The 18,034-nt window shown below is 53.6% G+C and overlaps 1 protein-coding gene across 1 annotated transcript; it reads right to left on the bottom strand.

The window, feature by feature from the left end:
- Window positions 1–363: 363 nt before the first annotated feature.
- On the bottom strand, window positions 364–9,574 carry SNCB (synuclein beta). The gene is made up of 6 exons (XM_081035878.1): window positions 9,147–9,574; window positions 8,353–8,482; window positions 5,696–5,737; window positions 5,366–5,484; window positions 1,375–1,464; window positions 364–1,008 (listed from the first exon to the last, which is right to left on the bottom strand). The coding sequence occupies exons 2-6, from the start codon at window positions 8,471–8,473 to the stop codon at window positions 976–978; spliced, it is 405 nt and encodes a 134-aa protein (XP_080892004.1). The 5' UTR covers window positions 8,474–8,482; window positions 9,147–9,574; the 3' UTR covers window positions 364–975.
- Between the last annotated feature and the right edge of the window lie 8,460 nt (window positions 9,575–18,034).

Below are 18,034 nucleotides of genomic sequence, written 5' to 3'. Positions count from 1 at the left end.
CGTGCGTGGCAGGCGGCGCTGCGTGTGAGGCGAGGTGCGAGCTGGTCTACCCGGCGCTGCCTGCGACACCGGGCTTCCCTCCGCCCTGCACCCCTAATAGTCGACTTACGGCCCAGCAGGTGGCGCCCCAGGCCGCCTTCCCGCCTGCCAGCCAACTGTGTGTCCTAGCCTGGGGGGGAACCCCTCCCTCCAGGTCATCCCGGGGGAGGGTAGGAGACCGAGAAGCTGAAGCCGAGATGGTCAGTCTCATACCTGGGCCAAGTGTGCGGGCCCCAAAGAGGGAAGTGGGGCAGGCTGGGACCTGGAAGCCCGTCGGCCACCCCCCTCTGGCACCCAGCCCTGTCCTGCTCTTGCGTCGCCGGCTACAGACAGATTGGCTTTATTCATGGACACGGAGGGGGGGAGGGGGCGGCAATGCTGCCCGCCTGGAACACGCTCACACAGGGATTGGGGGACTCTCCATGCCACAATCACGACACATGACGCCCGCGCTTGGACCGGGCCAGTTGGGGGAGGGGCACGGCACAGCCTGGCTCCTGGTTTTGGTTAAAAAAATGGTTCTTGGGGTCGATTGGGCGGGGGTTGGGGGACTCGGGGGTTGCCGGATGGCCCTTCAGAGAGCTTCTGTCTGGAGTGGGAGAGGAGAGCCATTGCTTTTAGATCTTCGTTTAAAAACACAGAACATGCTACATCCCTGCACACACTGGACAGGATGGGGCGAGGAGCGGGCAACACAGGTGGGGAGAGGCTCCGAGTCAAGGCCGCAGCCCTTGCCCTGTCCACGCCACAGGGTTGGATGTGGGCGGGTAGGAGAGACAGATGGACAGACACTAACACAGGCTCTGAGGGGGCCCCTCAGAGTGAAGGAAGATCTCCTGTTTGGGGGGAAGGGGTAGAAGGACAGCCCTGGCTTTGGGGGCTGGGACAGGGACAGGGAAGGGATTGTGCTGCTGGTGGGGGGGCCCTCCTGGGCCCTTACGCCTCTGGCTCATACTCCTGATACTCCTCCTGCATCAGAGGGATGGGGTTGGAGTGGAGAAGAGCAAAAGAGGAAGGGGTTGGAGACCAAGTGGCCAGGCCCTGGGCCCAAGACCCCTTCCCTTCAAGGAAGAACAGTACATCCCCTCCCCCTGGGCAGGTGAGGAACAGCAAGTTGGGCACAGCCTGGCCAGTCCTGGGCACTGGTACCTGGGGCTCAGTGATAGGCCCCATGTGTCCTCCCTCCCTGCTGCCACATCCTGGGGCCTGGGTTCTAGAAAAGAGGGGCCTGAATTTTCCCGGCCTAGCCCTACCCTGCCAGGGACCTCCCACCCTGCTGGGATTTCAGCAATCCTCTGGGATACCCAGACCCCACCCAGCCCTGCCACCCCTCACCTGGGGCGGTTCCTCATAACTCTCCCCTTCTGGCTCCATCAGGGGCTCTATCAGTGGCTCCTCAGCAGCTTCCTGGGCCACTTCCTCGGGCTGCGGCAGAGAAAGGACAGGGCCTGTGAAGACAGCTGGGGATGCTCCCTCAGATTCCTACCCTGGGAAACTTGGTTGATTGGGGGAAGGCTAGGCTTGGTTGGCAGTACAATCAAGAATTTCTAATTAAATTGTTTATATGGAGTGCCTTGGAAGTGAGATGCATGCGTGAAGAGTGAAATCCCTCCAAATCCCTCTTGAGGCTGTGGGTAGGGAGCGGAGCGGGGTTCTCCATACCCCACTCCCCAGCACCTGGCAGCCTCTTGCACTTCCATCATTTGGACTGAATGGAATGGGGAGATAGCACTTTCAGTCACCCATTAATCCCTGCCTCTTTGGGTTAGACTCTGTGCTGAGCTTTGGGACCCCAAAGATGCCCCTGGAGGCTCCTCTGGGCTGGAGGGAAATAGAGGCTCAGATACAGGGCTGAGCAGGGGCTCTGAGCCATTCCCCTGCCACCTTCCACCCATCCCTCCCCCAGGGCCCTGCATGGCCTGGTTTCTTCAGCTGTTGCTATTTTAAGATAAGCTGGAAGCAACAGCTCATGGTGTTGCTTGGATGTGTGAGCTAAGACTCTCCCTTCCCCCGACATCTGCTGCCCAGATGGGTGCAAACCAGTAGGCATGCAGTGGGGGGCTGCAGGTGAGCACATGTATGCACACAAACACAGGACCGAGCTGGCTGCACACACAGGCACAGACAGTAGTACCCTGGGGTCCGTGTGTGGCTGCACAAGGCCATGTGGGCTAGTACACTCCTGGAACCCTGGTAGAAACGATGCAGGGCGGCATACCACCTCTTCTACTTCCACACGTACCACTGTCCCTCCCTACTGCGTGGAGATAAGACTCTTGGGACCCTGGAAGGCTGGCACTGAGACGGCCTGCCCTGGCCATCTCTGCACTGTAGTTGGCCCAGCCCCATCCAGGCAGCGTCACGTCCTTCGCATTCTGTCTAGGTGGGCCCTGTGGGCACAGGAGTTTAGTTCCTGAACTGGCTCATCCCCCCCCCACCCCCATGTACAGATGGGTAGACCAAGGTCCAGGAGGTGGGGAAATGTTAGTTTGCTCAAAGTCACTCAGCTATGACCAGAACCCAGGAAAGAAACAGAGTGTTCAAACTCCCAGCTGGAGCACATCATGTAGAAAGCAGTCAGATGTCCAACAAGAGTAGAAGGATGTGTACGCTGTGGTCCCATCACCCATGGGTACGGTACAATACATGTGGAGCCCAATAGTGCATACCATGGCTTCCTGTTGAGTGGAAGAAGCCAGGTATAGAAGCGCATGTACGTTAGGATAACATTTCTGTGCAATTCAAAAATACCCCACTAATTTGTGGTGATGGAAGCCATGAAGCAGTTACCCAGGAGGAGGAAACAAGCCAGGCCAACGGTGAGGAGAGCAAGGTGTCTAGGATGTAAGTGTGAAGAAGGCACTCACTCTCAGGGCTATGCAAATGAGACCCCCAAATGAGTGTACCTTAAATGCTGCAGCCCCGACACCTCCCTCATCTCACCTGAGTCTTGGCACTAGGGGTAGGGACTGGAGAGGGGCTTCTGAGGGGCTGATGTTGTGTCTTGATTTGGAGGCTGGTAACAGGGGGGAGTTTCCCAGCCTTGCCACCCACTAGCTGTCTGCCATTAGGGAAGTCACTTCAGCTCTGATCTCAGTGGTCTCAGGTGGGAAATGAGATGGCGTCTCTGCTTTATAGGAGTACAGGAGGCTTTCATGGTAACGTATGTGAGCAGGTTGGGATGGAAAGATCCTCAGGGACATGTACCCTGGGCTTCCACGGGTTACCCCGTGCCCAGTGGCCCCGAAGGGATGTGGTTTGGATTGTAAATCTATGCTCTTGAGCTCCCTTGAGAGAGGAGGCTTGAGTTGTCAACAAGTACTGATAAGAGGAAGGCAGCCTAAGAAAGACGATGGTTCTGTGCAAATGCCCCTCACAAACAGCCTCAAGACTGACAGCTCAGGCCCAAACCTGCCTCTCTCTGTACCCCAGCCCCCCAGCACAGGGCCTGGCCCCATGTCAGCACCAAGTGACTCTAATGATATGGACCTGAGCTTATCCTCCTGACCACCTTCTCACGGGGGCAGGCAGGAATGGAACCTTCGGCAAGTCACTTCATCTCTCTGAGCCTCAGTACCTTCACCTGTAAAATGGGCTAATTGTGGTGCCTTCTTCAAAGGGACGTTGTGAAGATTCAGTGAATTACTCCATGTAACATATCGAGAGCCATGCCTACCCATACAAGAGGTCAATAAATAATAGCAAGGATCACTGGAAACAAAATGATAACAAACGGAAAGTCATCCAGCTGGTAAAATGCATAGGCAGGACTTGAATCAGAACTTCGGAGTCAAGTCCAAGATTCTGACAGGGGAAGGAACCAACTGTGTAAAAGATCTGGAAGGGAGGGTGGGGTAGAGTCTCCTCACACAGCCCAATGGATACACTCATGCATAAAGCACACTGATCTCCCAAACCAACTGCTGAAGAAGGAGCCCCCACCCCCACAGAGTCAGAATCCGTACTTGTTCGAGGACAGGTATACACACCCCACAGGAGGCTGTCTGTGCAGATGAGTGGGCAGGGTGCACTGTCATACTAGTACCCTCCATGCACGCCTGTGGTCACATTGAGCCCCTGGACAGACACGGACCGCTCCCATGGTCCTGGGGCCGCCATCTCTTCCTGAGCACTCACTGTACGCAAGCCCTGCCCTTTACCAGTGGTGCTTACAGTGGGGTTCCTCACAGCGTCAGCATCACCTGGGTACTTGTGAGAAATGCAGATTCTCAGGCCCCACCTCAGACCTACTGAGTCAGAAATTCTAGGGGTGGAGCCAACAGTCTGTATTTGAATTTGGCCAACTAGTTGTTCTGATGCACACTTAAGCTTTGATCTTTATGACCTAATCTACATAACAGCCCTATTATGTTCATCTCCCTTCTTACAGGCAAAGAATCAGGCTCGGAGACATGATGGGACCTGACCAGGGTCACACAATTAGGAAGTGGTGGAGTTGGGATTCAGATACAGTTCTGTCAGGCTCCAGAGCTCACAGCTCTTACTCTGCCCTGTGTCCTACTGGAGGCCTTTTCTTTATGCACATAGGGATGGCCATCACCACTCGCCTGGGGGAATATGCCTGCGCAAACCTGTGATGCAATTCACCCCTCCCCCACGGCCCACATCTGCTCATGCCTGCCTCAGGGCCTTTGCATGCGCTGTTCTTACTGCCTCATATACTCTTCCCACTTGGGTGTCAGCTCAAATGTCACCCCCTCAGAGAGGTCCTCTCAGCCAACGTAGCCTCCTTATCCCTGGACTCTCTATCCCAGCACCCTGTGGTCTTTTCTTTATAGCACTTAACCTTGTCTGAAATCATCTTGCTCATTGGTTGGCTTTTTACTATCTTCTCCCACTACACTACAGTGTCAGCTCCATGGACGTAGGAACTGATTCACTGCGGTAACCCCTGGAACAATTCCTCTCTGGCGTGAATACTTGTTGAAGGAAAATAAATGAATGAACAGTGACTCTGGGTGGTGAACACACAATGTGAGATATAGATAATGTATTACAGAATTGTACACCTGAAATCTATGTAACTCTACTAACAATTGTCACCCCAATAAACTTTAATTAAAAAAAAAAAGAATGAACAATCAGTGACACATGCAGACATGGCCAGAAGCAGTCGAGGTCACACTTGCAAGCAGAATACATGTATACAGCCAGATCTGGGTCATGGTCACAGAATGTGAGACTGGTGTCTTGTGCCCCAGGCTGGCTGGGGAGCAGGGAACCTAGTGGCAGGTTCATGGATGTGCCTGGCATTTGTGTGTGTGTGCGTGCATGGGTGAGGGTGTGTGGTGGGAGGATTGCTCACCTTCAGATCAGTGGGGAATTCCTCCTTCTTCATCAGGCCTGTGGCTGCTGCGATGTTCCCAGCCCCAGAGAACACAGCTCCTCCCAGATGTGATGCCTGCTCCTTGGTTTTCTCAGCCACTGGAGCAGGGAGGGTGTTGGGGAAGGTGGTTGGGGCCAGGGGGAAGGAGGCATCGGTGTCCCCCTCCCCCTGTAGTGTCCCAGGACCTGCCTTTCCCATGGAGCACCCCCATGGAGCCCTCTTCCACCACCCCTCCCTGCCACCCCCTTGATCAGAGCCAGTTCTCAGCCTGGGGGAGGGAAAGGGGCTGTGCCAGGACTGGGCTGGTACCTGAGGCCACTCCTTGTACCACCCCCTCTCGGGTCTTGCTTCCTGCAGGAAGACAAAGGGGGCACATTTAAGGGCTCTGAGCTGAGGGAACAGAGAATCTGGCAAGCATGGTGGTTAAAAAGTGGGCAGAAGGATTCACTTGGCTTCCTGGCCCGATCACTGCCACCTTGGTCCTCAAAATCTCACAAGGCCCAGCTCATCATTGCACTGAGCCCCCTACGCCTATCTCCCCAGGACTTTCAGTTCTCCTCACGGTCTGTCCCCCACCATCCCCACCTGATGTGGTACCCACAGCCCTCAGGTGGCTTTTGCCTGAGTGCCAGACTGTGCAAAGTGCTCTACTTGTACCAGGTCATTTCTCTGCCCAGGGTGGGAGTATGTGGGGGAGGGAGTGAGAGTGGGGTGGGGGACAAACAGACTACGTATTTGGAAAGGTTCCCTTGGTGCCTGGCTGCCCACATCCCACCTGTGGGCATCCCCCGTCTCACCACCCCCTCTTCATTTCTTCCAAAGACTCTCTCCTAACTAGGGTGCAAATTCCTCATTTTGGCCGGAGTGGGGAATGTCTTAGGTGCTGGATGGGTCTAAGTGTGATGTGCAGATTGTGGCTGACACCCATGGCATTGACTGAGCCTTCCCGGCAACTGTGAGACTGCTGAGAAAAGCCAAGGGGCCTGATTTGAGCTGGGGAGGACAATTCAGAGGAGAGGACAGCTAATAGACCTAGAAATGGATGTATGGGTAGGCTGAGGCCCCTGGAGGAGGAGAGCCCGGTGTGGGAAGACAGGATTTTCACACCTAAGGCCAGCCAGACCCAGGGATGGGGGTAGGCATTGTATGTGTGCTCATTCATTCCTCCCACAAACATTTGTTGGCACCTGCTCTGTGCCAGGCCCCAGGCCAACCACTCACTGTCGTGTGGGGTTAAGAGAAGAGCAGATTCGGTGCCCAGCACCTAAAGCAGTGGGGAGAGGACCTCCAGCCTCAAGCAGTGTGGTACGTGTTAGGGGAAGGGGCACTGCCTGAGCCTTGACAAATGGGGAGCAGGTGGGTATGTAGAAAGGAGACTGGGGAGGGTACTTCAGGCACAGAGAACCATGCAGGCGGGGCACAGAGGGGTGTGCGTTCAGGGCCTGCAGGAAGCACATCCATGCCGTCTGTGTGCCTGCAGCAATGGGAATGCGAAACAAAGCTAGAAACATAGCCGGAGGCAGGACCAAGCCAGGCTACAGGGAGCTGAGGCTTATCGGTGTAGGAACTAGGGGCTAGTGGGGGCTCCTGGGCAGGGGCTGAGGCAGAAGGGAGGCCGGAGTGGTCGGTCGGGTGTGGGCTCAAGCCTTCTCCCCGATTCTATCACTTCTCCCTAAGCTATAACCACCCTTGTCTGGTGGCTACACTACCTCCTGTGATTTGTACTGCCCCCAGAGGCCGGAACTGAACTCAGACCCTGTCAGTCCCTAGCTTCCACTCTGCCATGGCAATTGTAATAATGCTCTGCCTGGCCTCCTAGGGCCCCCTCAGGACCTGGCTCTTGCCAACCTATCCCTGCTTCCTGCCCTTTTGCTCTCCAGCCTCCTCCACCTACCTCCTGGCTTCTTATTCTCAGAACTCAACTCCAATGCCACCCTCTTTGACTACCCTACCAAAGTGGCCCCTCACCACAGCCACTTGATGTCAAATCCCACTATTGGAACGTTCTGAGTCACCATTAGGAGAGGGCATCTTTGTTTCTCTTGTCCACTCTTGCATCTCTAGGAACCATGCACATGGCTGGCACATAGTAGGTGGTCAAATAGTCTTCAAATGACCACAAACCCAAATCTTCCACTGGGAGGTTAACCAGCCCTCTTCAGCCTGCATAAGGGACACTTCTACAGACTGTACACAAGAAAGGCCTCAATTACCAAAAAGGATTCAGTAAATGTCAGCTGCTGGGCCTGACCTCCCTTTATGCAAATGAGCCCACAGGCTCCCTCTCCTTTTACACTTAGGGTGAGAGATTCAACCACTTGGCTTCTGTCCTGCTGCCAGCTGGTGGGTGCAAAGAGAGGAGACCCAGATGAGAGATGGCAATGGTAGAACCACAAGCACTGGGAGGCAAAAAGACATGGAGAGCAACTCAGTGGTGGAAGTAGCTGAAGAGGAGTGCTGGGAGGGAGCCCCCAAAATACAGGAGAGCGGGCAGGCAAGAGGAGGGGTGGGGCTTTGGAGTCCAGAAAGCTTGGCTCAAACTACAGCTTCAGATTTTATCAGCTGTGTGACCTTGAGCAAGATAGTCAAACCTCTGAGAATCCCAGTTTCCCTGGTCTGTGGAATGGGCAGGGAGCATTAAATGAGGTAATGGATGTATTGGCATTTCACACAGTACTTGGCAGAGAGTAAGGGCTCAACACCAGGTAACTATGAATGCGAAAAAGAAGAAAAGGGAGACTATCTGCTTCCATCACTCCCTCGGTCCCTGACCTTTCAGTTGAACCCCACCCTCACCAACCCTTCCCCCCATTCCCCCTCTCATGGGCTGTGTCCTCAGTGACCCCTGCCGACCCCACCTCATCTGCTGACTCATATTCTCTTGCCCAGTCCCTCTACGGACCCCAGCCCCACTCCCCCAGGGGACACCTGGACCCCGCAGCCCGGAAGCCCCCCCCCTTGCCCACCGACGTAGAGGACGCCCTCTTTGGTCTTCTCTGCCGCCTCGGTGACCCCCTGCTTGGTTTTCTCAGCGGCGGCTACGACACCCTCCTTGGCCATGGACAGGCCCTTCATGAACACGTCCATCCTGGCGGCCTGGGGAGGATGAACACACGGGCAGGGTGTGCTGGCTCCGCACCCTCACCCCAGCCCCTCCCGAGGGACGCGGGGGTCCCCTCCCCGCCCTCTTGAGACCTCGACGCCCTTCCGACCCGGAGCCCCCTCTCGCCTTTCCCGGTCTCCAGCGCGAGGCCACTGGGCCGCGGCGAGTCCTAGCGTCCTTGAAACCCGGGGACGCGGGAGGGGCCACCTTCTCGGTTATACGGGGCCCCGCAACCTGCAGCCCCGCGGACCCGGAGTGCTGGAATCGGCGCGAAGCCCCGGAAACGGCCTGGACGCACACGACAGTGTCACACGACCATGTACACAAACATACTCCATGGACACGCTCACGTGCACATACAGGACACGCAGACGTTCAAACGCGCACTGACACTCCAACACACACCGGCACACAGGCGCGGACGCACGTCCACACGGCCACCCAGGCAGCTGCAGACACGGAGCGGCAGACACACGGACCCCGGGGCGCCCTCTCTCGGTTCTCCAGCCCCTTCCTCATCTTTTTCCCCATCCCACCCGGCCCCCTCTCCAGTTCCAGGGTGGTCGCCATCCTACCCGGTCCTTTCTCCATCCCACCCGGCCCCCTCTCCATCCCCATCCCTTCCCTTTCTTCGCTTCTGGAGCGCGGCCGCCTCACCTGGGTGTGGGGCCCGAGCAGGGGATGGAACGGCGGCTGCGGCGAGCGGACGCTGGGGCTCGGCTAGGCCGGGCTGCGGTGGGCTCGGGACCTGTGGGGAATCGGGGCTTCGCCAGGCGATCGGGTCGGTCTGCAGCAGGAGGGGCGCGGGCCCTGAGCCGGGCGCAGCAGTGCCCGGGTCTTGGGTGCGTCGCCTGCCACCACTCGCGCCTTGTGCCCGGCTCGCTCGCGCGCTGGGGCTCCGGCTCCCGCTCCGGCGCTGCGGCAGCTCTGAGCTCAGCGCCCCCGCCTGGCGGCCGCACCGCCCCCTCGGCCTGACTGACAAGGGGGCGGGGAGGGTGACAACTCCGCAGAGCCCGCCGGCCTCCCAGGCCCGGCTTGGGACGCACCGCTGAGGACTCAGGGCGTCAGACTTACGTCCTGCCCCCAAAAGCCCAGTCTGGTGAGGGAGACAGTGCCGCGTGCTAAGAGATGGGGCGGGGACGGGGGTGGGAATAATGCAGTTGGCTTTGTAGTTGGGATGGGTTCGAAACTCAGCCGTGCTTTCTGCTCTCCTGGAGCTTACAGTGCTGTGTGCCGCAGAGACGGGACACAGGACAGAAAATAAACGTGACAACACTTAAACCAAATAAGGTTATTTCAGCTTGTGAGGAGTGTTGTGAAGATAATAAAATGATGATGTAACAGAGTGATTAGAGGAGGGGTACTTGAGACAGAGTTGTCAGGGATGGCCTCTGTAAGGAGGTGAATGGAAGGAAGCACAGAGAAGCACTGAGGCCAAGACAGGTGAAGGTAAGATTCATAGAATGGGAACTGCAGGTGCAAAGGCCCTGAGGCAGGGCTGTGCTTTGGAACAGTGAACACGGCTGAAGAGTCAGGAGGGAGGGAGAAGGAAGTGGACAAGACCGCTTTTTGTATGGTCATAGTGAGGACTGTCAAAATGGGCATAGGATGCCAGGCACACAGAGGCTCTCAGCCGGGGCTATGACAGAATTATAAGGAAGAAGCTGGGATCTCAGAGAAAGGGGAATCTGACAGCTTGGAGGAGTCTGGGAAAGCTGTACAAAGGAGGTGACATCTAAGCTGGGCCTTGTGGGACAGGTAAGATTTCATCTAGCGGATAAGGGAGGAAGGGAGTTTTAGTCTGTGAGTGCAGCATGGGCAGAGGCACTAAGGCTGGAAACGCAGGGTGTGCAAGTGACAGGTAGGTGATGAGGTGAGGGGGTAGCCAGCAGCCAGAGTACAGGGCCTGGAAAAAAAATGTTCACAGGCCGCTGGTAGAGCTGTAAATTGGCGCATGCTTTTTGGAAGGCAATTTGGCTATGTTTACCTAAGACATAAATGCATGTTCCTTTTGAGCCAACAGTTCCCCTTCCAGGAATTTATCCTTTGGATCTCTACTTGCACAAGCGCACAAAGACATTTGTGCAAGGATGTTCACTGCAGCATGGTTTCTTGTAGCAAAAAATTGAAAGTAACCTAAATGTCCGCTGTAGAAGACTGGCTATTTGCTTGTGGTATATCCAGTTGGTCAATGTGCTGCTGCTGCTGCTAGGAAGGGTAAGCCAGGCCGTGTGTACTGACGTGGGACAAGCCAATTTGGATACGTAGAAAATCATATATATATACTTCTCACATACTACGTACATTATAGGTTCCTTATATACAGACTTCCAAACAAACCATCAACAGTAGTTGTCCCTGGCAAACGAGACTAAGGAGAGATGCTTTTACATTTCATTTCCTTCTTTCTTGTGCTGTTTGATTATTTTACCTTGAATAGGATTTTACTTGCACATTTTTAAAAGACATCATTATTGTTGGCCTCTCAGCATTGGAATTGCCCCTTCCTATGTTTGGGGGATTCCCCACCTTATGAGGCAGAGCCCACCTCCCCCTCTAGGAGCTGCCAATGCTTTCCCAGCATTCCTTGCAGCCAGGACTGGTGACATCAGCCCCAGACACTCCAGCCCCAGATTCAGAACCTGAAGCTGGTGCCAGAGCAGCAGGGAAGGAGGGAGTCTGCCCTGGTGAGGACATGTGGCATTGGTGATGGCAGCTCCTGTCATGTCATGGCCCACGGGCAGCAGCGACGCTGCTTCTGGGAGCAGCCCGCATGACAGGGCAAGCTGCATTGTGTGTACCCAGCCGTAGCATCACAGGAGTCTTCCTGGGTCTGCTCGGCACTGTGATTTGGGGCATGATTCCAGGCTGTGGTCTCCAGGGAGAATTGTCTGGCCTCCCTGGAGAATTTCTGAGCTGCCCAGTATTGGTTAATAAACGTATCTGCTTGCATTAGCCAGAAGTGATTTCTGTGAGTCGGGACTAAGGAACCCCTGAATGTGAGAGTAGGTGATGAGGAAGGATGAAGGAGGAGGAAAGAGGGGAGGAAGAGAGAAAGAAGACCAGAGGAGAGGATCTGTACTGCCCATTGTAGGAGCTGGGAGTCACTGCAGGATTTTAAGCATGAGAGAGACCTATACAAGATTTACATTGTATGGGGCCAGATGGAGGTGGTTTGGAGGGGACATGGCGAGATCAGGGAGGAGGCTGGGGCAGAACCCACCGGAGGGATGACAAACATGAAACCTCAGTGAGCCTGGAACAGGATGAGAGAGAGAGAGATTTGAGCATCATTCAGGAGTCCCATAACTGGCCCAGTACACCACGGGATTTGGAGTTGTTAGCACAGAAGTGGTGGCTGGAACCACGGGGAGGATGCAATTGCCCAGGGGAACAAAAAGAGAATCTGGAACAGAATCCTGAGGCACTGCAACCTTCAGAAGCAGAGAGGCCTGGGGAAAAGACTGAGAGGGAACAGCCCCAAGAGGAAGAGAAGTTGGAGAAAGTGGTAGCGGGGAAACCAAGGACATTAGAGGACAACAGGATAAATACTAGAGTGGCCAAAGCCATGAGTAGTGAGTGGTCTTTGGATTGGCAGCAAGTGGGGGGTTTAACAGCTGCCCTGGTTGTGTGTGTGGGGGGAGGGTGAAGGGGAAGTCGCCAGGAGAAAGTGACATTCAAGATGGGTTTTGAAAGATGAGAAAGACCTTACAAGTGGTGGTGAGCATTCCTGGCAGAGGATCTGGTAGGTGGGAAAGTCCAGAGTGTCGATGGGACAGGAAACAGGTTAAATTCTGAGTCAGGCAGGAAGTTCATCTGGCTGCTAGTACAGAAGCTTAGACAAAGTAGGTGTATATCCTTTCACTTAAAGAAAGAAGTCCAACAGGAGGCAGTCCACAGTTGGTGTGATGACTCCTACCTTGCTGTTCCATCATTCTTAGTACATGGGTGCCATTTTCAAGGCCACCTCATGGTGCAAGATGGCTGCTGCATCTCCAGCCATCATGTCTACGCAGAAAGTAGGAGGAAGTGATGTAGGGTAAAATAAGCACTTTCCTGTTGTCTGTCTCTTTCATAAGGAGTTTCCCCAAAAGCCAACCCGACATCTTCCACTTCTCTCTCATTGGCTAGTCCTCTCTGCAGCGAGGCTGGGGAAGTGCGGTCATCTAGCTGGGCATATGACTTCCCAAAATCAAATTAGAAGGGAGAATGGTTACTGGTGAGGTATTAGAGTCTCTGTCACTTTTTCTTTCTGTCCCCCAACTCTTTTGTCTTGAAAAACGTCAAATCTAGAGAAAAGTTGCAAGCATAGTACAAAAAACAAAACCTCCAGAGGCGGCCGGTTAGCTCAGTTGGTTAGAACGCTGTGCTCTCAACAACAAAGTTACCGGTTTGATCCCCACATGGGCCACTGTGAGCTGCGCCCTCCACAACTAGATTAAAACAACTACTTGACTTGGATCTAATGGGTCCTGGAAAGGCACACTTAAAATAAGTTAAAAAGAAAAAACAAAACAAAACCTCCAGAAAAGTTGCAATGTTAGTACAATGGCTACTGGAATATCCTTCACCTAGATTCACCAATTGTTAACATTTGCTACATTTTTCTTGTTTTCTTTACATGTGCTGTCCTCAGAAGAAGGGGACATTGTTACTGGGCTGCCACTTTCTAGCACAGTGGGTTCTTTACCCCATGCCACGCTTCTGGCCCCCCTTAGGGTATAGGGTAGCAGAGCTCAGGCCTCTAGGTCTCTTTCTGGCCAGGCCTTAAACCTGTGAATTCTCTCTGCCCCTGGAAAATGGCCCCCTCCATTCCTCTTTTCCCTCTCCCCTCCCTAAGAATGTACTAAGGGGAATGGCTATTGAAGCTTCCTGGGAGGGGAGGGGAGGAGAATGTGGAGAAAGGGCTGGGAGAAAATCCCAGCAGAAGCAGCTGGAGCAGAAGGCATTCTCGCAGCCCTGCCTGGTTCTGCAAAAATTCAGATGTGCCTTTATAACTCTGTGTGTGGTGCTTGACAGTCTGATTAAACATTTATCAACATCCCTGTGGTTCAGAAGCCTCTGGGTGGGGAGGAAGACAGGGAGGCCAGATGGGGGGCTGACAACAGATAAAGGAATGGGTGATATTTATTGACCACCTACTGTGTGCCAGGCACTACATCCAGTATATTATTAAGCCCTAGAAATAATTCTTTAAAGCAGGCATTTTCATTCTGAATTTACAGATGAGGGAATTGAACCAGAGAGGGGAACTCACTGGTCATTGACATCTACTCCATCCTATCAGTTTTTCCTGAGTGTCTACTGTGTGCAAGGCACTGTTCCAGGTACCACAGATTCAGCAGAAAAAAATGACCAATGAAGTGCTTACTCTTCTAGAACGGTTCACTAGGAAGCAACAGACAATGAATGAATGAACTAGTAACCAAATAAGATGCTTTAGATTGGGCGGCTCTTGCCCAAAACAGTGACATTCGCCTTGCTAAATCTAACGGTCAACTCTCCCTCTTCACTGTGACTTCTGAGTACTTGTTTTGAGCCAGACCCTGTTCTAAGCGCTGGAGAACACAGCCATGAATGAAAGAGGCCTTGGGAACTTATGTTCTTGTAGAAGGCAGATAATAAGGAAAATAAAGAAGCAAAATCTATGGTGCTGGCGTGGGACTGAGGGCCTGGACAGTTCAATACGCTAGGCAAGGAAGACCTCACTTGAGTTTGGAATGGAGGGAACAGCCAATGTGAATTGCTATGGCACGAGTGGGCCTGGCACATTTGAAGACTTACGAGGAAGCCAGTGTGGCTGGAGCAGAGCGAGTAAGAGAGAAGGGCCGAGAGCTGATGGGCCCTGCAGACCCTGTACTGAGAGCAGAGGAGCGATGTGCCCTAACTTTTATTTTCAGTGGCCTCTGTGTAGGGAGTAGATGGTGCTTGGGCAAGGGTAGAAGCTGGGGGACCAGTTCAGATGCCATTGCCATGATACGGGCAAGATGACTGTTGCTGGGGTGGTGGCAATAGAGGTGGAGAGAAGCGGTGGGATCCTGGATCTATTATGAAAGTAGAGCTGAAGATAGAATGTTCTGAACAGTTAGAAAGAGTCCTGGATACTTCCAAAAATTGGAAGGATAGAGAAGATTGTGTGAGGAGCAGGTCTGGAGACCGGGGAAAGACAGGAATTCAGCTTTGCATGCAATAATCCTGAGCAGAGGCACATTAGATCCCAGGTGGACCTGTGAGAGTTGAATGTGTTCTTCTGGATTTCAGGTCGGGGCCCGAGGTACACTGTATATGTGACATGTAGTGGCCAGGACTGGATAAGATCATGAAACAGCAAATGTGGATAGCATAGAAGAGATCCGAGGGCTTAGTTCTGGGGTTTTCTAAAGCAAAGAGAAGGAACCATCGATTTTGTTCATATCTGTGTTCCCCAGTGCCTGAAACAGTGTCTGGTGCAAAGTAATTGCTAGGTCAGTGTTTGCTGAATGAATAGCTGAATGAATGAGTGAATGAATGAATGAATGGTGGTAAGTGCTAAGAAGGAAATAAAACAGGGTGATGAGTTAAAGAGTGTGTGGCAGAGAGTGGTCTACTTTAGATAGGTTGGTCAGGGAGGGCCTCTTTGAGAGGGTGACATTTGAGTCAAGCCCTCAAATGTCAAGAAGTCAGTCATGTAAAGAGTTGCAAAGAAAATGCAAGTGTAAAGGCCACGAGGCAGGAATGAATCTGGCCTATTGAAAGATCAGTGTGCTTGGGGCACTGTGAGGCTGGATCTTGCAGGAATTTGTAGGCCCAGAACCTGGACTTTGAATCACATCCTGGGTGTCCAGGAGGGTTTTAAACGGAGGAGTTAAGTGATCAGATTAGTATTTTAAATGATCCCTCTGAGGCACATGGAGAATGTTTTATAGGGAGGCAGGAGTGGAAGCTAGGAGAGTGTTAGGAGAGACCGGGGCAGTGACGCAGGCCGGGCATGGCATGGCGTGGGGGCAGGGCATGGGGGGTAATTGGCAGATTCAAGACATTTTAGGGACAGAAGGCCAGGATTGGGGTTTAAGAGCTCCTGTTTGTTCAACCACACTGGGAAGATGTCCCGCAGAGACAGGCTTGGGAGGGCTTTGGTAGGGGCCAGGACTTCAGTAGGGCCAGGGTTTCTCCTTAGTCACCTGGGCTGGAAGATGTGAGAAATGGTGGGAAGGGGTGCTATGGCTGGCAGGGTCATTCCATGCCAGGCTCTGGGCCAGGACTCTAAGGCAGCTAAGGCCATGCCCGGCACTTGGGAAAGGTCCTTTCTCCCTTTTTCTCCATCAAATCTAGATTCAGGCTCTCTCCCCAAGTCTGGCCTGCTTCCAGAGCTTCCCCTGACAAAATTCCCATTGGGAGGTATTTTATGTCCCCGTCCTTGAATGTGGGTCCTGGGACTTGAATACAGTGGATCTGATTCTGTGCCAGGTTTGGGATCCAGGCCTTAGGAAACTGGCAGCTTGTTTCTCATCCCTTGGGACACTCGTTCTGGGAACGCGGCCACTGTGAGGCCATGTAGAGCTGTCCTAGCTGACACCCCCAGCAGAGGTTCCAGCTGAGAGCCAGCATCAACTGCCCCACATCAATTCTGAAATCCAGCATGTTCTCTCCATTTTCCCTGTCTCCTGGACAACTACTTTAGGATCCTACTAGGTCTCCCCCCACTCACTCTTGCTGCCCCTGCGTCTGTTTCCCACACAGCAGCCCAGATAACTTTCTGCCCAGCCCATCTGTTTCCACCTGAAGTACTCAGTGGCTCTCCACGTTCCTAGGATCAAGATTTACGATCCCTTCCTCCTTTGGGGTTCACCACATTCTTCTCTTCCTCCAGTACCCCATGTTCCCTTTGCCCCCAGAGGCTCGCACTGCTCCACACCCTGAGATGCCCCCACCCACCTGGTTAACTCTCACTCATGCTTTAGGTCTCTGCTCCAGCATCACCTGTGCCACCAACTACCTCTAAGCTGATGGTTCTCGAAATGAGGTCCCTGACCAGCATCATCAGAGAACCGGATGGAAATGCCAGTTCTCAGGCCCAAGCCCAGTGCTAAGGAATCAGAAATTCTGGGCCAGGGCCCTGCGGTCGGTTTCACAAGCCCTGCAGGTGGTTCTGATCCATGCACTTGAGAGCTGTAGTCCTAAAGCCTCTGGTTCAGGTCGTGGACTTTATTTTTTCCACCTGCAAATTCCTTTCCTTTAGAGGTCCTTTAGAGGTTCCTGTGGTTACAAATGTGCTCCTTGTGAGATCATCTGATGTCGGGCTCCCTGGTAGACCAGAGCACAGGGGCCACCCAGTTTTTGCTTCTCACCGCCTCCTAGCACATAACCCTGTGTACATACCTGGCGCTTAGGGGATGGAGGTTGAACAGATAGTGACTGTCAGCCTCCAGGTGGTCATGGGCTTCCACGGGTGTGGAGGAGAGGAGAGGCCCCTAAAATTGGCCAAGGGGTAGGTGAAAAATCTTTAAAAACTTGGGGAGGCTTCAGCCTCTCCAGAAAAGGGTGCTATTTGGAAGGCTGGGGAAAGTATCCTGAGCCAGAGCATTCCCTCCCCTCCCTCTTCTTTCCTCCCCTTCCCCATCGCTTCCTGAGCCTGGGGTAGCCCTCAGGTGATTTCTATGACTTCTGAGCCAGGCCTTGTTCTATGGGCTTTTTGTGTTTTATATCACTTATTACAATAAGCTTGAGTTGTATATCATAACATTCCCATTTTACAGATCGGGAAATAGACTCCAGGTGGTTCAGTAACTTGGTTGAGGTCACAGCAGGAAGGGCTTGAACCTGGCTATATGGCACTACCCCTTGCCATCCATGCCCAGGCAGGGGGTACTCCGAAAGGCCAGGAGTGTGGTGGGCCGGTGGGGCCATGTGGAACCTAATTTGCTCGTCCAAAGGACAGCCTCAGCTGCCATGGATTGTGGGCCTGTGAGGTGGAGGCCCCCTGTGTTGCCAGACCTTCCCAAATTTTCAAGAGAGACCAAAAATGTGGCTTTTTAATATATCATTTCCCCTTTCTGAATGATTACATTTCAAATAAACTTAGATGCGTCGAGAGACCAGATAAATGCCTGTGTCAGATGACACTGGTGGCCAAATTGAGGGGGTGAATGGCAGCAGAGACAAATAAGGAGATACCACAATGTGTGTATAAGGTCTGACCTGGCCTCGCCCTGCCTATGTCAGAGTCACTGCTTCTGCCATCTCTGGGACAGTCACTTTAAATTCAGGGCTCGCCCTCAGTGGGATGTGGTTTCACCAAGGGCAGATCCCTAATATTGACCCATACCGTTCTGTCTCAGTCCCCACATGGCCAGCACCATGGGGGCAGGCTAGGCTCGCCTGGTCACAGCCCCGTCCCCAGCCCTGAGCCTGCATGCTGAAGGCGCTCACTGAAGGCTTGCTTTCAGAAGGAAAAGTGTAACCTCTTCCCCTCTGAGCACGTCCATGTTGGCTCCGCCCCCTTTGGGCTGGCCGACAGTATTGGTGGGTTAAAAAGAAGCAGGTGGGGCAGGCCCTCTGCTGGAGCC

Source organism: Rhinolophus hipposideros, assembly GCF_964194185.1.
Source record: "Rhinolophus hipposideros genome assembly, chromosome: 23".
In the NCBI taxonomy this organism is placed as follows: Eukaryota; Metazoa; Chordata; class Mammalia; order Chiroptera; family Rhinolophidae; genus Rhinolophus; species Rhinolophus hipposideros.
Note: the sequence above shows the minus strand (reverse complement) of the source record. Positions and strands in the feature narration are given on the sequence as shown.

What these genes read in the sequence shown, in the direction of transcription:
- SNCB (XM_081035878.1), bottom strand. Translation starts at nt 8,473, where the DNA reads ATGGACGTGTTCATGAAGGGCCTGTCCATGGCCAAGGAGGGTGTCGTA. An exon ending in AATTCCCCACTGATCTGAAG is followed by an intron (nt 1,465 to 5,365) that starts GTGAGCAATCCT and finishes TCTCTGCCGCAG; the next exon opens with CCCGAGGAAGTGGCCCAGGA. An exon ending in GTTATGAGGAACCGCCCCAG is followed by an intron (nt 1,009 to 1,374) that starts GTGAGGGGTGGC and finishes CCTCTGATGCAG; the next exon opens with GAGGAGTATCAGGAGTATGA.